The sequence below is a fragment of the Amorphotheca resinae genome, assembly GCF_003019875.1.
Source record: "Amorphotheca resinae ATCC 22711 unplaced genomic scaffold M430scaffold_6, whole genome shotgun sequence".
Lineage (NCBI taxonomy): Eukaryota > Fungi > Ascomycota > Leotiomycetes > Helotiales > Amorphothecaceae > Amorphotheca > Amorphotheca resinae.
In genome coordinates, this window is record NW_020194476.1 from 1,946,436 (window position 1) to 1,973,354 (window position 26,919).

The 26,919-nt window shown below is 46.6% G+C and overlaps 12 protein-coding genes across 12 annotated transcripts; 6 read left to right on the forward strand and 6 right to left on the reverse strand.

Annotated features, from left to right (window-relative positions):
* Window positions 1-405: 405 nt before the first annotated feature.
* M430DRAFT_28255 (hypothetical protein) lies at window positions 406-1,939 on the reverse strand (the record flags this gene model as incomplete). The annotated part of the gene is made up of 3 exons (XM_024865773.1): window positions 406-515; window positions 792-862; window positions 912-1,939. 3 exons carry the CDS (start codon window positions 1,937-1,939, stop codon window positions 406-408), a joined length of 1,209 nt encoding a protein of 402 aa, XP_024721219.1.
* Window positions 1,940-3,402: 1,463 nt separating this feature from the next.
* M430DRAFT_19457 (hypothetical protein) lies at window positions 3,403-5,289 on the forward strand (the record flags this gene model as incomplete). The annotated part of the gene is made up of 1 exon (XM_024864080.1): window positions 3,403-5,289. One exon carries the CDS (start codon window positions 3,403-3,405, stop codon window positions 5,287-5,289), a length of 1,887 nt encoding a protein of 628 aa, XP_024721220.1.
* A 2,516-nt stretch (window positions 5,290-7,805) lies between these two features.
* M430DRAFT_102380 (hypothetical protein) lies at window positions 7,806-10,239 on the forward strand (the record flags this gene model as incomplete). The annotated part of the gene is made up of 6 exons (XM_024860790.1): window positions 7,806-7,895; window positions 8,150-8,997; window positions 9,057-9,266; window positions 9,320-9,475; window positions 9,533-9,722; window positions 9,787-10,239. The coding sequence occupies 6 exons, from the start codon at window positions 7,806-7,808 to the stop codon at window positions 10,237-10,239; spliced, it is 1,947 nt and encodes a 648-aa protein (XP_024721221.1).
* A 232-nt stretch (window positions 10,240-10,471) lies between these two features.
* M430DRAFT_276355 (hypothetical protein) lies at window positions 10,472-12,472 on the reverse strand. The gene is made up of 8 exons (XM_024865676.1): window positions 12,112-12,472; window positions 11,979-12,059; window positions 11,758-11,922; window positions 11,457-11,698; window positions 11,253-11,403; window positions 11,072-11,204; window positions 10,785-11,013; window positions 10,472-10,727 (listed from the first exon to the last, which is right to left on the reverse strand). The coding sequence occupies exons 1-8, from the start codon at window positions 12,440-12,442 to the stop codon at window positions 10,512-10,514; spliced, it is 1,548 nt and encodes a 515-aa protein (XP_024721222.1). The 5' UTR covers window positions 12,443-12,472; the 3' UTR covers window positions 10,472-10,511.
* Window positions 12,473-13,358: 886 nt separating this feature from the next.
* M430DRAFT_101905 (hypothetical protein) lies at window positions 13,359-14,443 on the forward strand (the record flags this gene model as incomplete). Its single annotated transcript, XM_024860752.1, has 3 exons — window positions 13,359-13,531; window positions 13,590-14,035; window positions 14,100-14,443. 3 exons carry the CDS (start codon window positions 13,359-13,361, stop codon window positions 14,441-14,443), a joined length of 963 nt encoding a protein of 320 aa, XP_024721223.1.
* Window positions 14,444-14,754: 311 nt separating this feature from the next.
* On the reverse strand, window positions 14,755-15,442 carry M430DRAFT_50860 (hypothetical protein; the record flags this gene model as incomplete). The annotated part of the gene is made up of 2 exons (XM_024868171.1): window positions 14,755-15,297; window positions 15,383-15,442. 2 exons carry the CDS (start codon window positions 15,440-15,442, stop codon window positions 14,755-14,757), a joined length of 603 nt encoding a protein of 200 aa, XP_024721224.1.
* Window positions 15,443-15,499: 57 nt separating this feature from the next.
* On the reverse strand, window positions 15,500-16,994 carry M430DRAFT_244727 (hypothetical protein). Its single transcript, XM_024865069.1, has 2 exons — window positions 16,577-16,994; window positions 15,500-16,525 (listed from the first exon to the last, which is right to left on the reverse strand). Exons 1-2 carry the CDS (start codon window positions 16,754-16,756, stop codon window positions 15,602-15,604), a joined length of 1,104 nt encoding a protein of 367 aa, XP_024721225.1. The 5' UTR covers window positions 16,757-16,994; the 3' UTR covers window positions 15,500-15,601.
* Window positions 16,995-18,108: 1,114 nt separating this feature from the next.
* M430DRAFT_101579 (hypothetical protein) lies at window positions 18,109-19,176 on the reverse strand (the record flags this gene model as incomplete). Its single annotated transcript, XM_024860724.1, has 2 exons — window positions 18,109-18,885; window positions 18,934-19,176. 2 exons carry the CDS (start codon window positions 19,174-19,176, stop codon window positions 18,109-18,111), a joined length of 1,020 nt encoding a protein of 339 aa, XP_024721226.1.
* A 1,466-nt stretch (window positions 19,177-20,642) lies between these two features.
* Window positions 20,643-22,007, forward strand: M430DRAFT_58956 (hypothetical protein; the record flags this gene model as incomplete). The annotated part of the gene is made up of 2 exons (XM_024868767.1): window positions 20,643-20,783; window positions 20,834-22,007. Exons 1-2 carry the CDS (start codon window positions 20,767-20,769, stop codon window positions 22,005-22,007), a joined length of 1,191 nt encoding a protein of 396 aa, XP_024721227.1. The 5' UTR covers window positions 20,643-20,766.
* Window positions 22,008-22,382: 375 nt separating this feature from the next.
* Window positions 22,383-22,748, reverse strand: M430DRAFT_81960 (hypothetical protein; the record flags this gene model as incomplete). Its single annotated transcript, XM_024869602.1, has 1 exon — window positions 22,383-22,748. A coding segment is annotated over one exon (366 nt), but the record flags the coding sequence as incomplete, so codon positions are not given.
* A 1,211-nt stretch (window positions 22,749-23,959) lies between these two features.
* Window positions 23,960-25,323, forward strand: M430DRAFT_244764 (hypothetical protein). Its single transcript, XM_024865070.1, has 3 exons — window positions 23,960-24,487; window positions 24,571-24,639; window positions 24,694-25,323. The coding sequence occupies exons 1-3, from the start codon at window positions 24,221-24,223 to the stop codon at window positions 25,102-25,104; spliced, it is 747 nt and encodes a 248-aa protein (XP_024721229.1). The 5' UTR covers window positions 23,960-24,220; the 3' UTR covers window positions 25,105-25,323.
* A 277-nt stretch (window positions 25,324-25,600) lies between these two features.
* M430DRAFT_276369 (hypothetical protein) lies at window positions 25,601-26,423 on the forward strand. Its single transcript, XM_024865677.1, has 2 exons — window positions 25,601-26,107; window positions 26,173-26,423. Exons 1-2 carry the CDS (start codon window positions 26,055-26,057, stop codon window positions 26,381-26,383), a joined length of 264 nt encoding a protein of 87 aa, XP_024721230.1. The 5' UTR covers window positions 25,601-26,054; the 3' UTR covers window positions 26,384-26,423.
* The last annotated feature ends 496 nt before the right edge of the window (window positions 26,424-26,919 follow it).

Below are 26,919 nucleotides of genomic sequence, written 5' to 3' on the forward strand. Positions count from 1 at the left end.
CGCGCCAACACTAACGGTTGGTCTCTGTCAACTTCTCTCTCGGTCGCTGCTAATACGGGTTACTAGATTCAAACGACACTCGGAAGAATACACTCATTTGGGCCGTACATTCTACCATCCCTTGTGGTTAGTAACAGCTATAAATGGATTCTCCTGCAGAATAAAGGATGTGTTTCGGGGCTATATTACGAAAACGTAAAGTCCGGTACGACGATCACGAGACTTGGTGTTATAGGTGATAGCACTACTGTAAGAGCCGCTCCCCTTCCTCCTCAATATCACGATTGTGGTTTCCCTTCACCTCCGATTGGTAGCCCGAATGCCGGACTCTTCTTGTCAGTCGCAGTCTTAAGCGGCCTCGAAAGAGTTGATGTGTGCTATATCGATAAGCGTTGTACCGGCATGTTAATACACTACTTGAACGGCCACACCACAGTCCTTGGGCAGTGGCACGCTTCCTGTGTCTCGCAATGCTCCTGTATTTACAACTGTAGCGGGCCGAGCATTACCAAAATCTATTTCAGAATGTTAAAGTCTGGAGACCATCAAATTGTCACTGATATTAGCTTCTCACCCGACACGAGTGAGACAACGCCGGTTCATGACTATCGAGTCTTTGATGCCGGGGAGGTAAATTGCAAACTAATTCAGATACATAACACGTCTGCTAACACCCTTGTACAGCACATTGCCTGGTGGTTTTCAGAACGCTACGACACAGTCTTGCGCTGGACGGGAGCTCTTCGAGACATCCCCCAAGAGAGTACAATGAGACTGCATTTGTAACTTACGGGACTTCCGAAGGTATGAAGAAAAATGGAGAAATTCCTGAGCGTCGCCTTTTTGTCCTCCTACACTGTCACTAGAAAATATTTTCAGTACAGATATAATTGCGATGTCTCCAAGCAGACCGTCCATTGTGCGTTGTCTTCCTCCAATCATTTCGCGCAGTTGACCTCAGCTTTCCTCTCTTGTCCTTGAAGTTGAACTCATCATTCCCGAACCTATGCGCTTTTTTGGTCACCTTGACGACGTGATAGTGAGATCCTGCGCTCGACGAGGAGACTTGCTGTGTTTCAATGTACCCCACCGTTTGGTCGTCCTCATCGTAGTCATCGCTGTCATTGTCCTCTCCGCCCGTCGGCTGGCTCATGTCTCCACCCGTACTGGTGGATTGGCCCGTCGGTATATTGCTCGATGAGAGGTGTGGTATGGCATATGGGCTTGTTTGATAGCCTGACGCGGGAGCTTGATACCCCGAGGCAGAGGCTCCATAGCCCGAGGCAGGGGGTTGATATCTCATATCGCCCGTGCTTGAAGTGCCATAGGTGAGACTGCTCTGGCCCGCATGTGGTGTAGGTGGAAACTGCTTCATTATCCCAAACCAATACTCGATATCTCGCCCAGCTTCGTTATCACCGACGTCTTTGTATTGGTCCCATTTTCCAGGATCCTGGGAACCCCAGAATGGTGCCAACTCGGTTTTATCACGCCAATATGTCCACAGCCGAATATGGGCGCCAGCCATTGTAGCGACATATACGAATAGTATGCTATCTTCAGAGTCAAGGTACAATCTAGAGTAGTCTTTGGCTTGCTTCTCTAGTGCTTTCAAACTAAACGGTTGACTTGTTCTGGTCCGCTTGCATTCGGCGAAGCAAAGCACTCTGATTCTGTTTGTTCCGCTTTCAAGATACCTGATGACAATATCGCACTTTTTGTCGGACTGGGTTGTGGGGGGCTGCTGGGAGTTTACTATAAAGTTCTCGCTGGAAGTGAAGACATTGCTGTAAAGAATAACCTCCATAAGAGCGGACGTTTCATGCTCTTTCGGATCAGCTATTCCAGTGTAGACGTTCGCAATATGAGCTCTGTGATACAAGGCTTCTTCTATTGGGCTTTTAATGAGCCCATGGGGTCGAAAAGCAGAAGATGACATGATAGAATAATTGATGCTGCTGTTGAGCTGGATAACTTCGATGCATAGAAAATAGAGTCTTCGATTTAATATAGCAGACTGCTCCATCTATATATCTGGGGGGTGGGTTGTCATTTACCGTACGGATACAGGCGGCAGTGAGCTTTGGTATACCTGGCCGTTTCGGGATGTGGCTGCTGCAAATATTGATAAGACCGAGTACTGCTTGCAGGGGATGGATGGTACAGTAGGTAGACATGCATGCATTAAAATCCCTCAGTTGTTGATCGACCAGTCATCTTCTGGAAACTAAATTATCAATCTAGTCGATAGCCTTTGAAAACATGAGGAAAGGGTTCGTATATTACATGTGATCAATGGAACTTGTTCGATCCTAAGTGCCCAATCTACGCACAGGGTAGTATCTTGATTCGTTTTATCATCCGCCTCAGATTTTACACCATTTTCCAGAAAGGAAACGTGCTCGGATAGGTTATTTCCCTCGTGCCATTAACCCTATATCGTGTATGTCGGATTAATTAAGGCCTTGTAGGAAGAATAACTTTTGGGGGAATTAATAATTTAATACCTATTTTAGTATTACTCTAACATTCAGGCAAGCTTCGCCTAAAAGACGTCTTCGGCCCAGAGATATCACGTTCTAGTAACGAACATATTAACATCGGGTGTGATTTTGTCACAACCTGTAATAATAACGTCAAATCAGACTTATGTCGTAGAGGATGTTGAATTCCCTTTCTCAAATGACAGCTTGACGTTACTTGCACCTCTATCTATAGCCTCAGACTATAGGCTATAGCAGGGTGTCAAATAGTAGTAAACTCGAACGTCGATGTCGACACATAGTAAAGTAAAGGTTTTTGCCTCTTGGTCAGCAGATATCACGACCATAGACAGCGCATGAGTATACAGAACATGACCTCCTCCTCACTCTATTCTAGCACAACAGCACCGGGGGGTATTTTCGGTTCAGAATGCGGAAATGCTGACTACATGTTAGCAAGGACCGTTTGGTGTAAGGTAATGTTGGGGGGGGGGGGGGTAATGTTGGGGGCTAAAGAGTGCTTGCACTTTTGTTTTTGAGCTGAACACAGCTTTTCCTGGACTTAATTTCTGTATGGTACTCTTTGATTTGCGGGGTCCATAAAAGTACTGCAGTTGTGTTTTGTTTGTTCGGCGCATTCGCATTTTAGCTAAACAGTTATAGGATCTGGTTGTATAAGCGGTGGCTAAATGTCAGCATACCACTGCACCTCACGGAAATTCAAATCACATGATACTGTTTTTTGGCCTCGGTTAAGGTAGGTAAGGTAAAGGTAAGGTAGGTAGGTAGGCTTGTGTCCGTCTCTCTCTAGAGTATTTGTCTCTTTTGACAATTCTAAACAAAATAGTCACGCGAAACCGTTGCATTCTCTCCAAAACCTAAACCCTGAAACCCCTCGCATTCTCTCTAATAGTTCTCTATGTCACAAAATATCCCCAAGGCGTTCTTTTCCGGTACTCGCTCTAGCTTTGCCTTGATAGATCCCTCCACAGAGCGATATCATCGAGTACTTGACCGGCATGGAGCATTTAGAAGCGGACTTAAAATGCACGTGGTGATATCCTACGTCTGGAGCGAATGGAAGGATGACCCTTCTGACAAGCTGCCTGACTGGACCCAACTTCGTGAACGGCTCCTGGCTGTTGTCGGACCTAGAACACCTCCGGCTCTCCGACGTCAGACATGGAATGCCTCATGCTGCTGGTTGGATAGCAAATGCATCAATCAGGACTCGGAGGTCGACAAGATGTACTGGATTCCTAGGATGGACGAGGTTTACCACGAGGCAGAGTGCACGGTTCTCCTGCTGCGAGGCTTCAATCTCACGGTCCTCATGGAAGTTGCGCAGGAGATGAGATGCGAATTTGAGGGAAAGGTTCCGTTCGCTGAAAGAATGTTGGCACCTCATTCCTGCGTGCTTACCCAGAGCTGCACGATTTTGCCAGCCTTGACTGAAGAACGTGAAAATGACTGCCTCCGGGTATTGAGATCCTTTGCATCTGGAATTTGGAGAAGACGAGCTTGGATTTTCCAAGAGATTCTTCTGTCGAGGAATTACCTTGTTAGCTGGTCGCAGTCCGGTTGGACCAGCCTTGCCAACATTGGAGTGATTGCCAGCATCCTTTTCCGGCGCCAGCCAAAGGAGACATGGCTGGACGAATTTGCAAGCTGGTGTAGGCGACTGGAATATCTTCGTCAATACTATAGCAACCACCAATTCTCTGACCTTTCGGATGCCAACGTTTTGCAGATGTCCAGTGAGCTAGAAGCTACGGTTCCCTGCGATAAATATTACGCCCTCTGTGGTGTTTTAAGATTAAAGCGTGTACAGTACAATTCAACACACACTGCTGATAGGGCATTGCACGCCATTATAGACGCTTTGACACAATGCGGCAGATTGTCATGGCTCTATGCAATTCCTCCATCTGTTCAAGGTACCGGGATAAGACTTATGAGCAATAAAATGGCTCCCTTCGTCCTTACTAGACTAGATGGAGGAAAATTAATGGCTAAGCCGCGAAGCATTTCCATCAGTAAGTGCATTCGCGGCTTCGACGCGACCCAACTCGGCGTAGTTACCTATGTTCAGCCACTGCATCGTGTTCTTCGAGAGGTTAAAGACCTGCTCGAAAAGAAGAAGTTTAATTTCGATGATATACTTAATCATTCGTCCCCGAGTGAAGTAGAAAGTCTCAAATACATCCCTTGGCTGCTCCGCCGGACCGCTCTCGAAATTGTCGCACCATTACTCCTAGAACCCGCCTTTGGAAACATATGTACTGTGCTTTCAATACCTGCCACACTCAAGACATCGATAAAGATGTGGATCTTTATCATTCTTCTTTCCTTCCGCGATCTGGAGGAGTATTTCCGGGAGAACCTAACAGCTGAACACGAACCCACTACTGTCTCTGTTGTTACTTCTTCCGCATTCTCGATACGAACCCATCTCGAGAGAATGCAGGAGAGTTTCGCTCTCGTGATATGGGAGGAGGTTGATGAGGAAGAGTGTAGAACATCGCCACTACGGCGCATCGCTGGACTTGGCTTTCCTGAGGTACAGAGAGGAAGCAAGATATACTCGCTAGAGGCAGACAAGAACCTGTTACTTGCAGCAAATCCAAATCGTGATAACCAAGAGGCGGGCTGCGCGGCATTCCAGGGTATGATCTTCCAGCTTGAACTGGGGGAGGTAATCGGTCCTGTTCCGTCTAGTCTATTTGGAGGATCTTGGAGGCCGTCAAGAAGTGGGAGGAGGACCCATCTTACCTTCGAGCTACGTGATTTAGAGGAGGATAGCTAAACATTATATACCTACTCTGTTTTAGTATGAAAATTTCGCGAATACTTAAAGAACTGGCAAATTTACATTGTTAAATTGTGTTTACGCCGTCGAACTACATTAAAGCTCGGGGCATATAGACTGTGTGAGCAACGAAGACTATTATTAAGGTATAACTGAATAATTATTTGGACCTAATGATCTGTGAGAACTTAGAAGTCTCCTAGTCCTAAAATCCCACTATACTATAACACCCTGCTTTCCTAGTATGAGTTTAGTAAGTTGGTAATATAGTAACGAACTTTACAACTTTCCTCGTCAGTTAGTCCCAATCATTTGGTCACTTTGGGCAGACTGAATTCTTGCACCCATTCATAAAAGTTCAGCCCTCTGGGCATGCTTTCATGGTGCCTTATCACCTACTGTAGAATTAGGAGTTCAATGACCTCCTATGGGTATAGAAGCTGTTAACCCCTTTAGATTACCTTTACTTAACACGGTGATATCATTATCACCAGGTTGTGTGCCCATTTCTGGCGTTCCCTATTGAGTACCCTTAATGACGTTAGAGGAGAGAACATCAGCCATAGGTAGAATTGCCAGCATACCATTCTTTGGCAATTTCGCAAGCATGCCTTTCGGATAGGACTTACAGTTCTCCTAAATACTCGAGATTTGTTATACTAAGCGTATATATATCAAGTTTTAGTGTCTAGTATTGCGTTCCAATTTAGTCTGTGACCTAACGACGAGTCGACGACATTTACAATACCAAAGCCAGTAAGATGGAAGTCTGTCACCTCGGCAGAGAATAGTTACAGATCGCCGCCTCGGCGAATTATTGGCTTGGGTACTGTACGTAGGCAATATAGCGCAAGAGAAATCTGCTGGATCGTTTTCTCTGCCGTATCCTCCGACGTCTGGTCTTACTAGACGTCCAAGTCACCGCACAATGATAATGTAGTTACAAATTATGCCTGCATTGTGTACAAGGCGAATGTGGATGGGAAGGGCTATACGGTTCCGTATGACGATATAAAACCGAGTAATGGCGCAAATCAGTCAAGGAGTATCTGTGATGGAAGTCCGGGGTTGTTCACTATTACTGTTGAGGAGATAGACGGTTTGGTGTCGTGGCGGAAAGTGCTGGAAAAGGGAGCACAGGAAGGTTCTCCAATCGATCAGGTAGTTGTAGCAATTCCAAACCGTCTTTTCTCGAATGACCAAGCGAGAACAATATTAGAAAGCTTGATATTTCCACTCTGACTCCTACTAGGGCCCGACGCTCCATAAATCCACGGAGATAAGCGCGTCCGATCAACGCATAATCGTTCGTGGATCTCTTAAGGCAAGATCCAGTTCGTTCGTAGATAAATCAAGGTCAATTTCTCACTATTATGATATTTCCGTACCAATATTTCTGAATAAGGATAGGGAAGGATATGTGAGACGAATTGGACTTTTCTCACTCTGATTCGTAATATATCCGAATCTCAAACTCACCGACTCGAATTCGATTCGCTTCGCACGGTTTTTGTGATTTGCAAATTGTCCGGAATTGAGGTCGGAGCCCTATTCATTTTGAAGGAGGATTTGATGTCGTTCGAAGAACCTTGAGAATTATTCTAAGGTGGAATCGACACCGTAAGTGGGAGACAATACATTGATTCAATCTGTTTCGAGAGAGGGATGTGCATTCATCGTCTTCATATGGCTTTTATGTGGCGTACCATCCTAATCAAACCCACTAGCCATTATTCAAACCCCGAAAAGAACTATCGATTGGTCTGAATTGCATGCTTTAGTTTAACTGGCTGTAGATAAGTACGTAGATAACAGATCAAGAGCTTAAAGGAACGTTATTCGGCATTTGAATTTCGGATCGTGATACACGAACCCCTCCTATTGTTACGCGAACCTGCTAACCTAATGCGTCGGCGGTGAGCCATAAATAGAGTAGGCGGCCAAGTGTTGTTCACTATCGCTATCAACATCGCCGTCGTATACCTCGCTGTCGCCTATATCACACTTCTATGATTCTATATTTGATACTCAAGATGTCGTCCCACGTTCTAAAGGTGTTGTTTGAATAGTAGAGTGCATTGTGAGGGTCCCTGTGGATCATATACGGAGCAGAGACTAATACTACGTAAAACCAGGTACCGGCAGAAATATGCTCTGGCACAGGGGGGCCTTGCTTTTCAGCACTCAGAATTTCGGAGTATCATCAATTCTTACTTCTCCGGCGGATTGGCTTATCACCGACCATGACGTCCCCTACTGATTGGCTTATCATCAGTTCTGACGCCCCCTGCTAATTGGTTTGTGAGAGCTGCTCCTTTGCTCAGGACCTCAGGTACCACGCCCACTTCAGAGGTCACTTTGAAACATATATATTATATATCTTTAACTTCTGCCTGTTTCTGCCTGTTTCTGCTCGTATCTGTCTCTGCTTCTAACCTTACACAATTGCAATGAGTGCTGCATCCCCCACCCCCAAACAGAAACAATCTGCCGTTCATATGACCATGCCAATGATGAGGCCTGCAAATGACCAGAACCAGAATCGCCGGGTGAGGCAGAGAATTACTCTCGCCTGCAATGGCTGCCGGTTAAAGAGAACCAAGGTACGCAAGGAGCTTCAATGTCCCAACTGCCCGACTCTTCTTTCTTGGGCTTTTCTTACCCTTCCTGTTGTGACATAGTGCGATGGGCAGCAACCTCAGTGTAGTGCCTGCAAGTACCGGAACGAGCCATGCGAATACACCCAAGCTGAAAGCAAAAGGAAGTAGGTTAGCACCAAGCTTTTGAGAGAAAGAGTGAGAAGCTAACAGTGGACTGGTAAAGGCGCCCCAGCAAACAATATGTTGAGTCCTTGGAGGCACGATTAGCATGTCTCGAGGAGCGACTGGCAATCAGGTCAACCGCCCCTCGAGGCTCATCCGGAGAGAGCGGGACTGTATCCTTAGAAATTCAAGAGCAATCCGCAACATCGTCCATACCGCGGTCGAGCACCTTAAAGACCGCCTTGGCTGGGAAGCCGGCTGCAACAGAAACTGTTGACGAGCTCACTGATATCTTAGGAAGCTTTACTCTTGGTGATGCGGGTGAGTTGCGATATTTCGGAGCAGCCAGCAACTTTAGTTTCAATCGAAACCTTTCTTTCAAAGAGACGTCCGCGATAAGCGCCCGAATGCTAGGTATCGAATCAGCTCGGCAGTTGAATGGTCTAGAAATCTCGGACGATCTGCGTGATCACCTTCTCGGTCTATATTGGCGATGGCAAAATTCCTGGCAGTATCTCGTACCCCAGGAATCCTTTCTTCACGATCTGCACATCGAGAAGTCTGGTCGATTTTGTACCCCTCTTCTTCTCACCGCCATGCTTGCTTATGCATCTCGATACTCTGATCGACTTGAGCTAAGGACGGACCCCACGGATCCAAATACCGCAGGCATGATGTTATACACGCAAGCGAAAACAATGCTTCATTGTGAATTTGAAGCACCTACAACCTCAACGGTACAGGCGGCAGGGTTGCTTAGCTTATATTCTGCTGCTATGGATAGAGAATCTCTCGGGTGGTTGTATGTTGGTATAGCATCCCGTATAGCTATCAACTTGGGACTGCATTCGGATTGCTCAGAATACGTCCGGAAAGGTATTTTATCACCAGAAGATGCCGATGCACGCAACGTGGCCTGGTGGGGAATCTATGTCCTAGATCGGTAAGGCGATGCCCATTCAGTTTACTGTGCAGACAACAGATGCTAATTCACTCTTACAGACTCTTTGGCCTTGGGTATGGAAGGCCTGGATGTATTCAAGAATGTAATATGTCCGCGCCAAAACCCTCAACTTCTTGCGACAACATCTCCCCTTGGCCGCCTAGTATCAAAACAAGATGTACCCCACCCTTCTCAAGCTCGCATATATCCATAAATTCCATTTACACATGTGAGCTATTTAACATTACATCGGAAGTTCACGATCAATTGTAAGGCGGCTCTAAACCTAGTTAAGACGTAAAGAACAGGCTGATATAAACAGGTACTCCCGACGTCCTGGTTGGACCATCTCAGAGAGAGAGGATCGCATCATGCAAACTCATCTGCGACTCGTTGAATTTTATGATCGACTACCAAAGATTCTCAAAATCTCAACCTCTTCACTTAAACCTGCATTGCCGCATGTATACCAACTACAGTATGACCTTCATAGAACCTCGAAGTCTTTTGTACCGCAACTAATCAATTTGCCCAGTATTCAGTTTCATGTTGCGATGATATTACTACATCGTCCGTTCGCTCGAGGATTCCGCCGGAAACCAAGCGGAGAAATTGATGAACCAGAAAGAGAAGACGATCAAGAAGATATCCACACCGCTTCATGCAGAGTATCTGCTGAGAAGATGGCAAACATTTTCCGTATTTATCACTCTAACTACAACCTTGTGAGTCAGCTTTTTGCCCTAAATTGTACCTTGAAATAGGGGTTCTGATTCGTATCATGAATAGCGCCATATACCAATTTCTGCCGTTCATTCCGCAGTTACTGCAGCGATCATTCATCTTGTGAATGTCAGACGCCAGGGATCGCAATCACAGAGCAAAGCGATGCATTGTCTGAAAATCCTGATCAAGAGTTTGTACGATATGAATGTCACGTGGAATTGGAGCAACAGATCCATCAGATCTATCGAATCACTGGCGGAAGAGTGGAAGGTGGATATTTGGGGTACTGGCTTGGCAAAGGAAATTGACCCCGCGTCATTACTGTCGTTTCAAAGATATAAAGGAGAAATTCCGGTCGAGCAAAGACATGGGACCGATGCTGAACCGACAGGCTATGGTACCGGTGAAAACTCATTCGAGGCTGCGTGGACTTCTGATCCCAATTTCAATTTTCTGGGGGTAGGCCTAGAGCCGACATACTCTAGTGGAAATGACTGGTTGGATTCAATTTGCTGAGAAGGGGAATTGACTAAGGAATCACAAGTCCTTCGTGTTCAATCAGATAGTCTCTACTTACGGGCCGCGAAAATGTGCTTGTTCAAGTTACTTCATACTTTTAGTTCTACTTTGCCCAAGCCCGTGGGGCTATCATCTATAAAAAAAAATGCTTCAATTCTTACCCCACAATGCATGAATGACAGCGACCGCCCAGCGGCCCAGATATCAGACGTAGCTCCAGCAATATCAGGTATGGTTGGGCTTCGCTCTTTATACTGAGGGGAGTCTAATTACACTTCCGCCAGCACACTCTTGGACTGCTCCTTAGGGGTCTTTTCTTTTGAATCGTCGGTAAAATCCGTGCTGGCGTTGTCATTCTCCCTAAGCTGGTCGAGGCGAATTTGTTGATCGAGTGCTGCTTTTTGTTCCTCCGTCAAGTTCGTAATGTTGACAGCCACTTCGTCTCCAAACAGGCCATTGATTTCTTCAAGAGATAGACCTTTGGTCTGAAAAGACTCTTGTCAGCAATATCCCACAGGAGCACTGAGTTTTCTTTGCCTTACCTCTGGGCAGGTGAAGTACATGACGATGGAACAAACTACGGCTAGCGACACAAATACCATGTAATACTTCCAACCAATGGTTGAGAAGCCAGTTGTAGAAGATTCGAGGAATGGAATAGTCGAGAGCATAAATATGGCGATGCTCCAGGCCATTCCCTTCGCACGGATGTGAGTTGGGAATATTTCTGAGCAATAAACGTAGATAGTTGTATCACAGAATCCTGCGTAGCTGTTATGATGTTAGCTGCTGGCTTTCATAGCAAAATTCGGGAATGGTATCTAGTTACGTTGTGATGTAGAAGAACAGAAGAGCGACGCCAGCGGCCAAAGCGGGCTTGTTAGTCGATGACCCGAATCTCGCAACAATCGCAGCTTCGATGGCTACCATCACTGCTCCAGAGCTGAAACCAATGACTGTTTCTGAGTCTTAGCAAGATCCAAATCCAATACATATTTAGAAATACGCACGTAGAGAGCGAACACGACCTAGACGGTCGAGGTAAGAGGCGTTTGCAAAGTTCATTACGCATGCCCAGGTGATATAACCTGCGCCTAGAACCAGCGAGATACTGTCACTGAATCCCAGGCCTTTACACAGGATACTGATGTTACCTATTAACTTTTAGCAGTGAAGTCATACTTCAAATATAATTGACTCTTACTGTAAATAACAAGATTTCCACCAGCTTGAGAAGTGAACATAACAATTGCAGCACAGAGCATTCGTTTCGCAAAATGAGGCTTGCGGAAAAGATCAAGGATAGTTACATGGCCATAGGTTGCGTGATCCGCGGCCAACTGTGTAGTTATCTGATGAAACTCTTCGCGAGCAAATGACTGAGAGGCATCTTTGGGGTCGTAATGCAACCTTCCAAGAACGTCCCAAGCTTCCTCAGCCCGTCCATGGCTAATAACTGCAAGAACACACGTCAATTATTTGCTCGCTAATGGTAGTGTTAGAAGCATATCTTACGCCATCGAGGTGATTCCGGTAAACCTTTGATGAATATGAGAACCAGCGAGGGCCAGAGAATCTGCAGCGACAAGGGGAACCGCCATTGAAACTGAGGGTACTTAGAAAAGAAGGAACCAACAGATGACCAAGCAGCCATGCTGTAGCCAAAGAGAAAGAAGGCACCTTTGAAGGTTAGTGCCCACTATCTTGGATTCTTGGTTGAATACGATTATACTCACCATGCTGTCCAACCAAAAGTCCTCGCGTTGCAGGAGGGGCGACTTCTGCGATGTAGATGGGTACCAGTGCGACGAACATTGCTAAAGAATATCCATCAGCTAAGTCGAAAGACTTGAATCAAGGTATATCTACCTGCAGCGAAACCGGTAACGAATCGTGCCGCAATAAACATTCCAATATGGACAGAACCAGCCTGGAGCGCACCACCAACGATGTTGACTACTGCGGCTAGCATAAGAGACTTCTTGCGCCCGTAAGCATCGCACATCCAGCCGACGAAAAGAGCGCCAAAAATTGCACCGGCGGAAAAGAGTCCAAAGAGCGCTCCGATCATGTTGTTGGAATGGGTGTACAGGGCAGTCTGAGATTTATCTTCTGTGAGACCCATGTACGAATACCAAGCTGGAATGCCAATTATGGAACTAATGACACTAAAATCATAGCCATAACAGACGCTTCCCATAGACAAGGTCAATACAATCTGTTTTGGATATTAGATGATGTAGAGGGCGAATAGGCGAGACTAAGGTACTTACTACGGCATTATACCACGTAAATCGAGAATGAGAGACCTCAGCCATATCGTCGTTGTTTGCGTCGAAATAGATAGAATTGGTCTTCAACAAAAGTAATGATTGATTGATTGATTTGTGCCAGGAATCAAAATAAGGGTAGGACTAGTGGCATGTTCTTATACTCGTGGGTGTATCGGGCAACAAACGGTATATAGACCTGTTCGCCGCAGCCTCGATTGAGAAACATTTTGGTTGGCCAGGATTCCTATCCAATCTTTTCATCCGATTGGGATAGTTCTTATCTGGATGTTATTATGTACTTTTCACTGCCACTTCTGCATCCCCGCCGGTAGTTGATTTTCGCTAGGTACCTTAAGGATAACAATTTCCCGGATAATGATAACCTTAGCGAAGGCCACCCTCTCTCCCCACGTAGTCGATCGTTATGGAGAACACGCTCTTCTCCGTCGCATATACCTATAGCAGCCGCGGATGACAAGTTTCCGGATAGGAGATTATACTAGATGGGCCTATAGGCTGTGTCACCGAGATAGATAAGCTTTTCCGCTTTCTTTGCAGCGCCATATCTTCCATGTGCATATGGTCTTCGGGTCTTGAATAGATGATAAGCATACAACGCCTGGGTGACTGGGTCAATAACTTCCGGATATTGTACGTTGGTTCAGGATATCTAGGTTCCGGATACGATGACTTGATAGACTGGTAGCTGTTTTTATACGGCTATATAATCATAAGCGCTTTCAATTGGCAGAGACTCCTCAGTTCATCCATCACTTCATCATTTCATCAATTCGTCCATCTTCTATCTATCCGTCTTCCATCCATCAACAAGTCATTGCAGCTATGTCAGACCCAAGAGTCATCCGTGTTGCAGCCACGCAACTCGAGTCGATAGACTTCGACCTGGATGCCAACGTCGCCAAGGCATGCAAGTACATTGCAGAGGCTGCTGAAAAGGGCTGCCAGCTCATTGGATTCTCCGAGGTTTTTATTCCTGGATATCCTTATTGGATCTGGTACATAATCCAAAAACTTACTTATACACTCCAATCAAGTTCCTCATATGTGCCATAGGAAAAGAACCGTCGACATCGAGTCCGTTAAGAAGTACATAGCTAGCTCCCTGAAAATCGACTCACCTCAGATGAGGCTCATTTGCGCCACCGCCAAGGAGAACAAGATTGCAGTCATGTTGGGCTTTTCCGAAAATGAGAACCAGTCCTTATATATCTCTCAGGCCTTGATCGGTGCTGATGGAGAGATTAAAATGACCCGCCGAAAGATCAAGCCAACACACATGGAGAGGACCATCTATGGTGATGGAAGCGGTGCTTCCTTGAACAACGTCGTTGACCTGCCTGGTATTGGTAAGGTTGGAGGTCTCTGCTGCTGGGAGCATACCCAGCCCTTGTTGAGATACCATACCTATACCCAGGGAGAGGAGTTTCACGTTGCTGCTTGGCCACCCATGCTGCCGCTAGCGCAAACACCAGATGCTCTTTGGAGCCAGGCTGCTGAAGGTAATGAATGTTCGACATCCAGAAGTAAAAACAGTGTCAGGGCTAAGTTTTCCCACTTTTCTAGGCGCAAAGATTTTGACCAGCACTCACTGCATTGAGGGTGGAACCTTTTCTCTATATTGCAATTCAGTCGTATCAAAGCGCAACGTCGAGATTCAAGACCTCGAAGACTCCATCATGTGGTCAGTTCCAGGGGGTGGACTTTCTGCGATTTATGGCCCTGATGGCAGGCAAATTTCCGAGAGCACTCTTGGCCCGGACGAGGAAGGTTTGGTCATTGCTGACTGCAATATGGAGGAGATTACTCGCAACAAGCATTTCCTCGATACCTGTGGTCACTATAGCCGACCAGATCTGATCTGGCTTGGTGTCGACACTCGGGAGAAGAAGCAGGTCCGCCCTGAATAGAAAAAGCCGGACCTAGGCTAATGAGCCGGAAGCAGCCCCGACTCGGACCCTGTGGACGTATGTACTGAAGAGCATTGGGAGCTTGTGGGTTGTCCTCATGACTGTTAGTAGTTCTTTTGCCTGAACTCATATGAAAAACTGCAAGCAAGTTAGATGCCAAGATTGTTTCTTTTAGTCGATATGAATATAATACCGCCGTTATGCGTGGCGCTTTATGTATGTGGAAAAAATTATAGATTCCACTCTTATTTTGATAATGCTAGTGAGATATTTTGGACACGGGTCATAGCAGGTATTGAATAGCTGATCCGCTATAACAAAGGTTTCCACTCCACAGAAGCGATCCATGACCGATGCCACCACGTCGGCCCACGTAAAGCCGCCCCCCGAATACAGCGAATAGGAACGGCTCGCATATAACTGGAGTTGTTTATTGCCAGATTCTTCACCTTTGTGGCCAACCGCGTGTCAAATGCCGGACATGAGTATCGAGATGACTTCAGGTTAGCAGGCGTGAGCGGTGGTTGGGGGATAGATCTGTCAAAATGCCTAGGGTCATAGTCCATCACGTAGGGCGAGCGGCCAAAGTCGAGATGCAGGAAATCTGCTGAGAAGGAGAACCAAGTCGAGGATGCCGGGAACAGGAGTGTGTAATGTTTCGTGGCCACGAAGCGAGACTCTTTACACGTCTGTGTCATCGATGCAATTGGATAGCTCGAGGATGGCGATATAAAATACGTCGCCTCGAGAGGGCCGTCATCACTCGCGAGAGTATATCCCTCTACCGCGTCGAGACCCGATGTGAGGCGTCTCTGTACGTAGACAATTCGCGGACCTGGGAGGGCCAAGTTCCACTGTGAGATGTTAGTGAGCTTCCAATCTCGACAACGCTTTACCACGATGATTGTATCGGGGGAGTAAAGAACCGTTTATCCTTACTATGCGACAGCGTAATTCTGCGGGGAGATAGGTGAAGAGCGGGAAAGTCTCTGCCGCCATATTCAAATCTCAAGAGGAACGAGGTGGCTTAGAGTTCCTGGTGTTGGTTGGTCTTACTCTCAAATAGAAATACTGTAAATATATTGATCGTAACACATCAGTGACCAACACCAACAGTGTGCTGCTACGGCACACGACCCGCGAATACAACATGTCCTTTCATTCCTGCCAATCGGAGATCAAGTGGACAATTTCAGCATCCTCCAGATCATCCAAGTCATAAAAGTGCAATTGACTAAAACCATAGTCGAACTTCTGGGCCCGTTGTGGGCTACCGAATGATGCGAGGACTATTTTCCTACGCATAGGGTCCTTGATTGGCGTTGTACTTGGCGATGAGAGGGCTGCTGCTCGGAGGAGGGAGCGTATAATACTGTAGATTTGATCCTTGTGCCGGTCCCACTCTAGAAGACAGCTGCTGGTGAACACTCCATTGTTATCGATCCGACAGAAGCGAAAGTTCCTCCCATCAGACGCAATGCCGTACACTATACAGTTCTTGTTTGATGCGTCTTTACGTGAAGCATGGACGATCCCCATGTAGCTGGCGAGTTGTGGCAATGCAGCATCAGTATAAAACTGACGTTTTGCTTCCACGATCAGAAGATTCGTCGCCATTGTTGCCTTTCCCTCCCTAGATCTATCATACCAAATACTGTAATCCGAGAATCCACACAGTCGCTTGGTCTGTCCCTGATGGGTTACAACTCTCGATAACGGTGTCTCATGAAGAAGCTCCAGCATAGCAGGCTCTTCTCTTTCTGTGTTTGTGTCTGACGCACGGGAAGGCGTGTGCGAGGAGTCTTTGTCTGTGTGTGTAGCTGGCTTGGGTGGCTGCTGGTCGGATCTTTGGCTCTCCTCATACAAACAGCAGACAAGTATCTGATCTATGATCATGCGGGATAAGGCCTCATTGCTTGAAATTGGGCCGCTAGTCGTCACAGAGTAGATCCTGGCAAGGTTCTGCTCGAGATATGCAGGTACTGGTAAGCCTTGTACACCTGTGAAAGGATCCGTCCTGTCTTCGTGCAAATCGAAGAGATCTAGAGCTTCGGTAATAGTCCTGAGAGACGATGGAGCAAGCTATAAATGTAAGCCAATCGTGTACAGAGTATGCTAAATATAGATACATACTGTTGCCTCTGAGGAGGTGGAGATATCGTTAACGAGAGCTCGCAAGCTGTACCATGCAGTCTGGAAATTATCTGGTTCGACTTCCAACGAGCTCCCGAGTTCTTGGATCTGCAACACTATTCGTTTCCTCTTCTTCGAAGGCGATGGGGTGCTTTTCGGAAGCATGGGTTGTGGGTCCATTTTGAGAGCGTGGGGGTGGATACGTGCGATGGAGTTGAGGAGAAAGAATTTAGGGCCCAAGGTACACTGTTGGGAGATCGGGGAAGGGGTCTGTTCGAGCTCACGTCCGACCCGCTCCTTCTCCTGCTCCTCCTCTCTCGCTCTTTCCTCCCGTTGCCGTTGTTCACTTTGTAAACCCCCCTCTGTATAGGCGTGGAGTCGCTGGTCGAAGTCTGCAGATCCGAGGGCTGGGGAAACTAAGCGTCTGGGCTTGTGGGATCTGTGGATGAACTAGGATGACTGGGATGTTATGAGATCGATCTGTTCGACGGGCCGCTAGGGTCGCTGCTTGGAGGGGAGCGCCGGATCGTGGCGTGCTAGGTTCTGGATTGGCTGACGCTACAGCAGATCCCTGGATTCCCCTCTTGTGATCGCCGCCTTTTTCTTCTTTGCTAGCATCTAGCTGCACCGGGAGACGGCTTGTGCGCTCGGAGAGGTCACACTATTAGCCGGCGCCTTTGATGTGTCGCCCAAATACTAAAGGTGGGGTCGATCTGTGGATTTGCGATGCGGTGGTTCGTAGAGACTTTTACGATCGCTACCGGGCTCGATTTGGTTTGAAGGTCTTGTCGAATCAAGCGGTATTCACGCAGCTCACGTATTCTGTGCGAAACAGTATATATAGGCATGTGTTGGAATTGACGTCTAAGGAGAGAAGAGCTAGCTAGGTGGGGGAAGTTGAGGTGAGGTAGGTAGCTACAGGGTGTCGCTTAGGTGCGAGTCACCTGACACTGGGAGATCTTACTGGAGGAAGATGAGATGGCCAGTGGTAAGGGCTAAGCCACGTGAAATTATGGGCTATTGTTGGATCCAGGTAGGAGGAAGGAAGACGAGGGTTTCGATGGATACCAATTATTGCAAAGGCTTAAGGGACAGCAGTGGGCATCTCGGAGAGGAGCATGGGGAGGTAGCAGTCACAGCAAGCTCAGAGCAGAGCTTGGATCGTGGATCCGATTCCGAAAGCGATGTAGCGATTCGGGATCGCGGCGGGAGGCAGGGTTAGTGCAGCAGTATTACCTATTACCTGTTCCTCTGTAATACACTGTAATAGAGGCCTTTTATTACAAGCCAAACAAACTGTCCGGTCTTAAAGCATGGTATAATGTCAAAGACGACCGCTATGTTTATAAGGATCGAGGTCCATTTCCGCTCAACCAAAGAGGCTTGGCTACGCCCCCCAAAGTGCTCGACATTCGCCTAGGTCAACACAAGACCAGAGCAACCGACCGACCGACATTATGTAAACAGTAAACACTCAAACACATCAGAGCCAGGGGCCCACATTTTGCCTAGACCGTTGGACAAGGACAACTTCAGACATTGGGTAGGTAATTGCGAAGAGTATCTTCTGGTACGTCCTTGTACAGATAGTTGGGACGCCTCTCAAAAAGTTCCCACGAGGTGTGCTTCAAAAAAGTAATCTGATCTTCAACCCAAGGCTCAACTTCCTCTCTTTTGGCCAGTTCCCCAGTGCTCTGCCGTTCCTTGACTTTGTCCATAGCAGCATCGATCCTCTCGCGAAGTTTGCTCAGCTTGTGAAGTAAAAAATGGTCTTGGATGAGTGCAAGGTCGTGATGCTTGGTGTCGATACTTCGAAGGGAGGTGCCACTATCATCAAGATCTGGATCAACAAAGGAGTAGCTGGTAACCATACTGATTCGCTCTGCAGCATTCGTGGCGCGAAGAGCAGCATGCGGTGTATGGCAGCCCTGCATTACAACAGCGCCTCCCATTTTGGCCCCCCTAGCTTTCAGCACTCGACCATCTCCTGTCCGAATGGCTGTTTCGCCTCCCACCATGCTACTTGTGTCGCTTAACATGACCACGCAGACGATCTGTGTCGAATCGCGATGCCATGAATCAGTAAGAACTTTGTCAAACTCGGAGATGACGGCGGTAGATTCTGATAAAGGCTTAGACGGGGTCTCCTTCAGTTTGTAGACGCCATCCACGCCTTCCGGACCTAGTTGTATATTCACATACCCAACCTCGCCCCGTCGTCCGAGTATCTTCAGTGGAAGGCCGAAAGCTTTGCTGATACACTCCACCGTAGCGGGATGCTTCCACATACTAGTAATCCAAGTCGTTATCTATCTCGCCTTTAGCTTCTGTATTCTGCAGATGCCACAGATACGCACCTCCTCTTGTCCGCCAACATAGCACGGAGCCCGATCCCAAGCGCTGAGATGCTTATCCAAGACCTCCTTTCTCAGCAGATCGCGGCGAATCATGCGAACACCTTCTTCGGAAAAGAGCTGGAATGGTTCGGTAAAGCACATATCAGGTGTGTTCGTCGGTCTTGGAAGTCCAAGTTCGGTGAAGGAATGGCGTGCGCTAGGTGGTTCGAATGCCAGATGGATTACAGGGTCGAATGGAGGCATGTCGGATCCTTTGTTTTTATCTTCAGGGAGTGTCTGATTGAGAATGCCTGGAGGAGCTCCCGAGGAAACTAAAGCCATGTTCAGAAGTATAGGAAAGAATTCGTTCTGTAGTTTAGAACCACAAGATTACCTATAGATAAAGGAATATAAGAGATATAGCAAGAGACTTAGCTGTAGTTGGCATTTATATAACAAAATGCCCTGGTCCAACACATGAACAGGGAAAGTAGCTTTTCACCCATTTTGGAAATGGGGAATGATAAGGAGTGTGGTGATAAGAGGTGAAAGGTGGGCGGACTGCATTGACGATGCTGGCCCGCAGCTTATGTAAGGCAGGTCTAGCCTCTTTGGGTTCACCGTTGACTGCTGTCGTCGAGTTCTTTGGGTTACGATTTCTGTCAACAACATCAAAACCCAACCCAACATCTTCAAAGGATTGATCGTTCGGGTCACCAGGCCCGTAGCAAACAATTCAGCCATGGCCGCACACACAGTTGAAAGCTGCACCGTTGCCCGCCAGATCATGCGTCTCTGCGCCAGACCCAGTCGATTCGAGGTTGCAGTCAACGTCCTCTAGATACTCTCACGAATTGCCACCCGAGGACACCTCTATCTGGGCGCCATTACCATCTCCTACGCCATATCAACTCCGAAATCCTTTCTACTCTTCCGTGTCAGACTCTGGACCGCTCTTAGCAGCGACATCCTCCAATTACGAAAACCCATTAGCATACACGCAAGGAGCATCGATTGCAAACTGGTCCCAATATCAGGCCAATTCTGCAATCCACGCCTTACATTTATACATTTATTTGCTATCTCACTCCCATAGTTAATCACCCAGGATCATTATGAGTCGAATCGACAGATACTCGTAGACCTAACCCTTGATGTGCTTCTCTGATAACATCAAGAAAGAGGGTACTTCCAAAACATGGGTTTCGCACCGTACAGATTGAGAAAAGCTGCTCACCAAGGCTTCCTAGCAAAGTTACTTCTTAGATGGATGGCAAAGATACATCTAAGTATAGTAATGATGGACAATGCTGAGGAGTGACGAGCAGTGAGCGATTATGAGTCATTTCTCGTGCACCATGTATTAAGGTCACATGCTTTCACAGCTGCTGAGGTGTGGTTGAACGTCATGTGACAGCGTCAGCTACTTACATCATGTGACACGTAAGAGATAGGTATCGCCCACCTATATGTAAGGTAGTACCTACCTACCTTATCTGTAGAATCCTAGAGCCTCTTAGTAAAAGAGCTTTTTGTAACTATACCAGTAGTAGTACATTATTAACAAGACCTTTCATTTATTACTGTTGGAAGTCAAGGCACGTGATATTAATGCCTACCTAGGTAAGCGCTAACCTTTTTGGCTTCGTGATTGGCCCTGTCGGACTCCAACATTTCGCGGTTCCCTCAACCTCCTAATCTGTAATTCTGTTTCCATACAAAGCGTCTTCTGTTTCTGCAACAAACAAATCAGACACTCTCAATTAATTGCTCAGTGCGCGACGAACTAGGGTGGCTAAGGAATAGAGCTGTACCTTACCCGTCAGGTGGCTGTCTATCACGAACTGTCTCAACATGGCAGACGCCTCATGGTAAGGCTTCCTTTCATTCCTCTGGAACAAATCTGACTGAAGCTCCACAGCTCTCAAAGTACGAATGATGAGAAAGACGGAGATAGCTCGAAAGCAAGCTCGGCCAAAGCAAAGCTGAACCAAGCCGTCTTAGAACGCCTACAAGCCGCCATCAAAGCTAATCCGGAAGTCGAATTATTCACTAATTTTCCAACAATCTACAAGGGCGCAGTCTATGAGCAGAAGCATTCAGGCAGGACGCCGGCATCATTCAGGCGGGATCGGAATCCTCCGAAAGGCAGACCTGTAGGACCACAGAACTTCTGCGCTGACCTGGTTGCACGTGCCCGCAATGCTGAGATCGTGTACGCACTGTCTGATGAAGCCAGAAAACTCCTTTCCAGCTATATAGAGCCACAATTTGGATCTGAGCTCGTTGGATCTTCTCTTGTTTCCTCGTTATCGCAGATGATTTTAAGCTGCGAGAGGTTATGGGAGTTTCCCACAAGGGGTGTCGTACTCAAATGCAATGCAAACCTAATCGCAAAGATTATTCGTGGCAATGACGATTATACGGAGTACACGTCAATCCAATATCTCGCAGAGTATGCTCCCGAGATACCCGCTCCGAGACCTCACGGCCTTGTTAAGTTTGATAGTGTACGGATTATGTTTATGACATATTTCCCGTCAATGACGCTTGAGTCGGCATGGCCAAATCTTATGCATGAGGACAAGATATCGATTCAAAAGCAACTGAACGATATTTTCATCAAGCTTCGGTCTTTGACAGGCGATGGTCATTTTTTTGGAGGGGTGAACGGCGAAGGTGTCAAAGATGACCATCGCGAGACCCACATGACCCGCGAGATCATCTCAACGGTAGCTCAATTCGAAGACTTCCAGTTCTCGATTCCTCCTCATAATAGCTCATCCTGGGTCAAATTTCTCCGCAGCTTACTTCCACCTGCTCCATCAACTACTGTGTTCACTCATGGAGACGTGCGGCCAGCAAATATCATGGTGGATATCGATCAGACCGGAAAATACCTTGTGACGGGCATCATCGACTGGGAAACTAGTGGATTTTATCCGGACTATTTTGAATCGGAAAAGATTTTATACCTTTTTCACATATATCAGGAGTCAGATTGGTGGCAGTACTTGCCACCCTGCATTGCGCCGGCGAGGAATCCAGAGAGATGGCTAGTTGGTCGGCTCTGGGATATAGCCGTTACGCAGTGAGTTTTGACAAAGACATTTGTGGCTATGCTAGTAAGGAGTACGGAGTATATTCATTCCTTGAAATACAATCATAACCTCAAAGCGCTTAATATCCAAGGTAGAGTTACAGTATTGTATCCCAAGCCCAACCCAACAGAACAAAAGCAAAGACCAAGAAAAGACAAAAGTTTCAACGCGGTCTAAACTCCAACGCGGTCTAAACTCCAACGCGGTCTAAACTCCAACGCGGTCTAAACTCCAACGCGGTCTAAACTCCAACACGGTCTAAACTTCAAAAGGGTAAACCATGAAAGTAGATCCCCATTCCTTGTTTATAGGCCTTGACCACCCGGCTACCATACCCAAGTCTCGAAGCCTCTCTTGCGGCCTTCAAATAAGACCCTCCATTTTTGACCACACGGTTTTGCGGCCATTTTTGTATGCTTCGTCATCAGGATCAACCAGTCCCGTAGCAGCAAGCTCTTCAAGAAGAGCCCAGGCAAAGTCCTGGCAATTCCAAGCTGGATCATTGTTCTGAATCGGGATGTTTTCTGCAACATCTCTCAAAGCCTTGAGGTTGCTAGAAAGAACGTAGCCGACGTGTATAATGTCTACTAATGTGGTGGAAGTGTGTGCATTCTTGTATGTCTGTTCGTATCGGAATCTTCCCGCGTCACCTTGAACATTGCAAATGAAACTTTTCGAAGGGTGTTTCTCGTTCTCGACAAACAACGCCCAGTGTTTGAAGGGGAAACCTTCATGTATGGCCACCCAGACGGGCTGCCAGACATCTTGGGGTACTTTCTCAGCCTGGGCCTCTTGATTGGATGGCCCCGCCTCGACAGCATCTTCAGGAGTGGCGGCCCTGTGGCGGTGTCCGGAACGAAGACCGCCCATACTGCCTCTGTTGATACAGGAATCGACCTGGCTTGCGGGATTGGAAAAGAAGAGGTACTTTTGGGGAGGAAATCGAAGGGGACTTGAAAGCTTGATTTGGCGCCTGGGTCGATCTTCTGTATGGGTCTGTATATGTGATATTGACGAGAAGACTTGGATGTTTGATGTTGATACTGGTGCTCTGGTAGAAATAGGGTGGCATCTGGAGGGTCTTATACAGCCCAGAGCCCTCTGCCAACACAAGGCTCAAAGGTAATATCCACTTTCCGTTGTTTCTTCCAACATTATCAAACAGAATTGCTGCATTGCCTGGGCGCAGACGCCAAGGTTGCACAAATACCAAAGAACTCAATATTCAAACCTGAATCTCCGAAGAAGGAAAAGGCCAGGCGGCCCAGGCGATACGCTGAGATACTCAGGTCAGGTTCAAACAGAATATGAAATGTATTTTTGGATGTTCTAAGATGTCGGTACTTTCCAACATACCCCTCCGGAGGTTCCATCAGACCATCACAACAAAAATAACATTCAGCGCTTATTTTTATTACCTCACCAATGGTAGGGGGATGTCCTCGCAGAGAACAAAATATTTGACGGAGAGCGTTAAGGATGCGGGGCTGGAGACCGGAGTGGCCGTGATTCGGGTTTGCCGGGGCATGAGGAGCCAACAGTTCGAAGGCGAGCTTCTTGTTCTAAATTCGTGGTTCTAATTTTTGGTCGGCATTGTTATAAACCAACATTTACAAGGTTTGATCCTTTAAATAGAGGACCAAGAAGTTTGATATTCCTAGAGTAAGGAGGAAATTTTCATCATTTGTCTGACCGTTTGACTCAACACCACGGCCCAGAAAATCGCAACTCCCTATATCTCGCTGCAAGGTGAACTACATGAAAATGCCCTAATATTCGTCGAATGTTATAGCCGATGGCCCTTGATCGTCGTAGTCAATTCGGTGGAGTAGTTGTTGGTGACTGGGCTCGGAGGCGCGTAGAAGGCGAATTAGGTGTGGCTGGTTTTTTAGTAATTATTTATTTTTAGCGGGGTCCACCGCTCTCGCCAAAAAATAGATTCCTCCCATGATCATCCCCACTGCGCTGCCCTACCATCGCGTCGCACTCGTCGTGACGATCAGCTACGACTTACGCTTGGCTTTACTCTTTACAGCCCAACGTACTTCTCATATCAGTTCATTGCCTGAACGCTTCCCGCAATCCCAGCCCTCGAGTCTCAGCCCGAGTCCCCGCGAACCACGGCGCACAGACCACCTCACCCAGCGCCAAGTTTACCCCACGTCAACCCTTTTTATCCATCAGAAATCATCTGCATTATTGTCGTCATGGCTAGCAAGAAAGTCGAATTCTCGCCCGCTATACCGATTCCCCTCGTTTTTGATGTCCAGAAGCGTATTCAAGAACTGCACGACTATCTCGATCCAAAACATCCTTGGCACCATCCTGAACAAAATGTCAACATCGAAGCTCTAATTAAGCTTTACGAGGAGAAGAAGATCGATGGTATCCAGGAAGTCTGGGTAATGGAAGGCAAAGTTGTAACTAAAGAAGAAGCGGACAATCGTCCTCGTTCGGTTTGGGTTTGGCGTGAAGTATGTTTCCTAATCTTCCCCCTCTCCCCTAAGAAAACCTTGCTTCTATAAGGACTCATCTAACAAATAGACTCGAATTACAGGGACTTCGTTATCAGTATGCTCAAAAGCATGCTTACGGTCACGGGCCATTTGGACCTAACTTCCACGAAGTAAGGATCCAGCTCTTCTAATGTTTATCTTGCCATAATTTCATTTTATTTTAGCTTCGTATGTTCCTCAGGCTAATGCCACATCGAGGAGGTGACGGAACGGTCCATGGAATAATAGCCATGAACGACACTGGCTCGGACATGCTATCGCTTTTCTATTCAGACCTACAACATCTTGGGAATATACAAGGGTACGATAACTGGCAAGGCGCTACTGGGATACTCTGTGCAAATGGCACAATAAACCAGTACCCAACGATTGTGGTAGAAGTTCAGCTAGTGAGAGACGATAATACACCATGGTCAGACTGGTTCCCAGAACTCGCAATAGTCCAGCCTGATAGTCCAGGTCTACCAAGGCTTTCGGGTTATGGAATTAGGAACGCTTTGTATCTAGGTACTGGTCCAGGTAACCATTCCCTGGCCGTCGCTTCAACCAAGGGTGGGCTTGCGTCGTTACTCTAAACTTACATAGGCTGTTATAACCCAAAATTTGAGCAGACATGTAGCTAATCCGATCCCCTCTAAACCAAAGTGGTAGAGAGCCGCATTTAAACCCTTAATTCTCCCAAAATCTTAGCCAAAGGATGGGCTTAATAGGGCAATCAAAGGCTGTGACAGGTTTATAGGCGACAGGTCTATCGCCGACACATTTATACAGACGCCGATGTTTTGTAGTAGGGCTTAAATCGCGGGGTAGAACGCGACTAACATTTATAGCTTACCTTAGCTCGCAGACGATATACAGCCCTATCGCGTCCGGGCCGAACCTGATATTTCGACTACTTCCCAGCTTTCCAGTTTCCCGAGACAATCCAAGCCCTAGTATCTGCTTATTTCCCTGCTTTAAGGCACTACACGAGTTCTGCCTGAGGAGTTGCTCCCGGCGCAGGCCATCGGCCGTATTTCCTTTGTGTCACGTGATAGAATTCAATTTATGAGAGGACAGGTGGCCACTTCCTCGGAGTTTCTTTGGTTTTCTACATAGTACTGGCTTCCATAGGAGCTTTCTCGCCATCAATCATGTGACATAGCCAAGACCACAGATCCAAACATTTTCTAGCACAGCAACAAGTACAATGTCTCTCCCTAACATTCCATGCCTTACCAACTCTAAACACAAGTACAACATCCACCGCTTCCATCCTCCACCCTCAGACCGACCAGCTCTTCTGCTCTATATTCCACCATGCTATTAAAACCCCCCCTACCGTCTCCATCTGCCATCTTCAGACCAACCTCTCCGGATCCAAGTCGAAGGTCCCCTAATAGCACTTTAGAAGCTCCTTCCAAGGGTTTCGTGGCATACAGCTGATCACTCACCTCCATTTCCATTACCAGGCGGCCCCGAACTGGCGAAGCTGGCGTTTCAAGCAATATACCACCGGGAGGTGCAGCCTGACGTCCCTGGGGATATGGTCGTTCGTGATGAGTACACAGGTTGGCTGGAAGCGGCTAGACCACATGTGTAGGTGATTATTTTATGGAATTCTTGTCTTTAGGAGCCTACACTGATTCTTCTTTAAACTTAAGTATAATAGATTATTATAGAGTTACATTTGACCACCTTGTGCCAATCGACGATACCGATCCAGAAGTCCTACAGATCAATATTTTTGAAATTAAAGATGATGGAGGCATATATACAAACGAGAGCAGCTGTTTTAAGATCAACCCAGCAGATTATACTAGGAAGAAAGTGCTTGCTCTACCGAGATGCTTAGGGTTAGGGGTTTATTGTTAGTACTATTAACAGTACTACCTTTACCTTCTAAGATACACCTTTCTTAAGACTTATTACTAGAACGTAGTAAATAAGATCTAAATACCTTTTAGGTACTATACTTTATACTAACGCCTTTAAGGTACCTTTCTTAAGACGTATCTTATTTATAGTATTAAACTAAAGTATACTTATATAACTAAAGGCCTAAGGTAGAACTACTTAAGATTTTATAAGAAGATATATATACTACTAGATTATCTTTATATATATATATAGTACGTCTTAGCTTTACTAGGTTAAGAGGCCTCTTACTACCTTACTATAATAACATAATAAGAACTACTTAAGAGTTGTAATTAGTTAAGCCTTATCTAAGGCTAGGGCCTTTATAAAGAGTCTAGTCTAGTATTCTACCTTTACCTTAAACCTTTTTAAGAGAATACTAATACTACTATATAATAAGAACTAAGAAAAGATATTTATTCTTTCTTTATTAAACTTATATTCTATCTTTAAGTAGTACTACTTACTAAGACTTATTAATTACTTACTTT

What these genes read in the sequence shown, in the direction of transcription:
- M430DRAFT_276355 (XM_024865676.1), bottom strand. Translation starts at nt 12,442, where the DNA reads ATGGGAAGCGTCTGTTATGGCTATGATTTTAGTGTCATTAGTTCCATA. An exon ending in CGTTACCGGTTTCGCTGCAG is followed by an intron (nt 12,060 to 12,111) that starts GTAGATATACCT and finishes GATATTCTTTAG; the next exon opens with CAATGTTCGTCGCACTGGTA. An exon ending in CTCAAGCTGGTGGAAATCTT is followed by an intron (nt 11,404 to 11,456) that starts GTTATTTACAGT and finishes CACTGCTAAAAG; the next exon opens with TTAATAGGTAACATCAGTAT.
- M430DRAFT_244727 (XM_024865069.1), bottom strand. Translation starts at nt 16,756, where the DNA reads ATGGACCCACAACCCATGCTTCCGAAAAGCACCCCATCGCCTTCGAAG. An exon ending in CCACCTCCTCAGAGGCAACA is followed by an intron (nt 16,526 to 16,576) that starts GTATGTATCTAT and finishes TTACATTTATAG; the next exon opens with CTTGCTCCATCGTCTCTCAG.
- M430DRAFT_244764 (XM_024865070.1), top strand. Translation starts at nt 24,221, where the DNA reads ATGGCTAGCAAGAAAGTCGAATTCTCGCCCGCTATACCGATTCCCCTC. An exon ending in CGGTTTGGGTTTGGCGTGAA is followed by an intron (nt 24,488 to 24,570) that starts GTATGTTTCCTA and finishes CTCGAATTACAG; the next exon opens with GGACTTCGTTATCAGTATGC. An exon ending in TTGGACCTAACTTCCACGAA is followed by an intron (nt 24,640 to 24,693) that starts GTAAGGATCCAG and finishes ATTTTATTTTAG; the next exon opens with CTTCGTATGTTCCTCAGGCT.
- M430DRAFT_276369 (XM_024865677.1), top strand. Translation starts at nt 26,055, where the DNA reads ATGGTCGTTCGTGATGAGTACACAGGTTGGCTGGAAGCGGCTAGACCA. An exon ending in GAAGCGGCTAGACCACATGT is followed by an intron (nt 26,108 to 26,172) that starts GTAGGTGATTAT and finishes TTTAAACTTAAG; the next exon opens with TATAATAGATTATTATAGAG.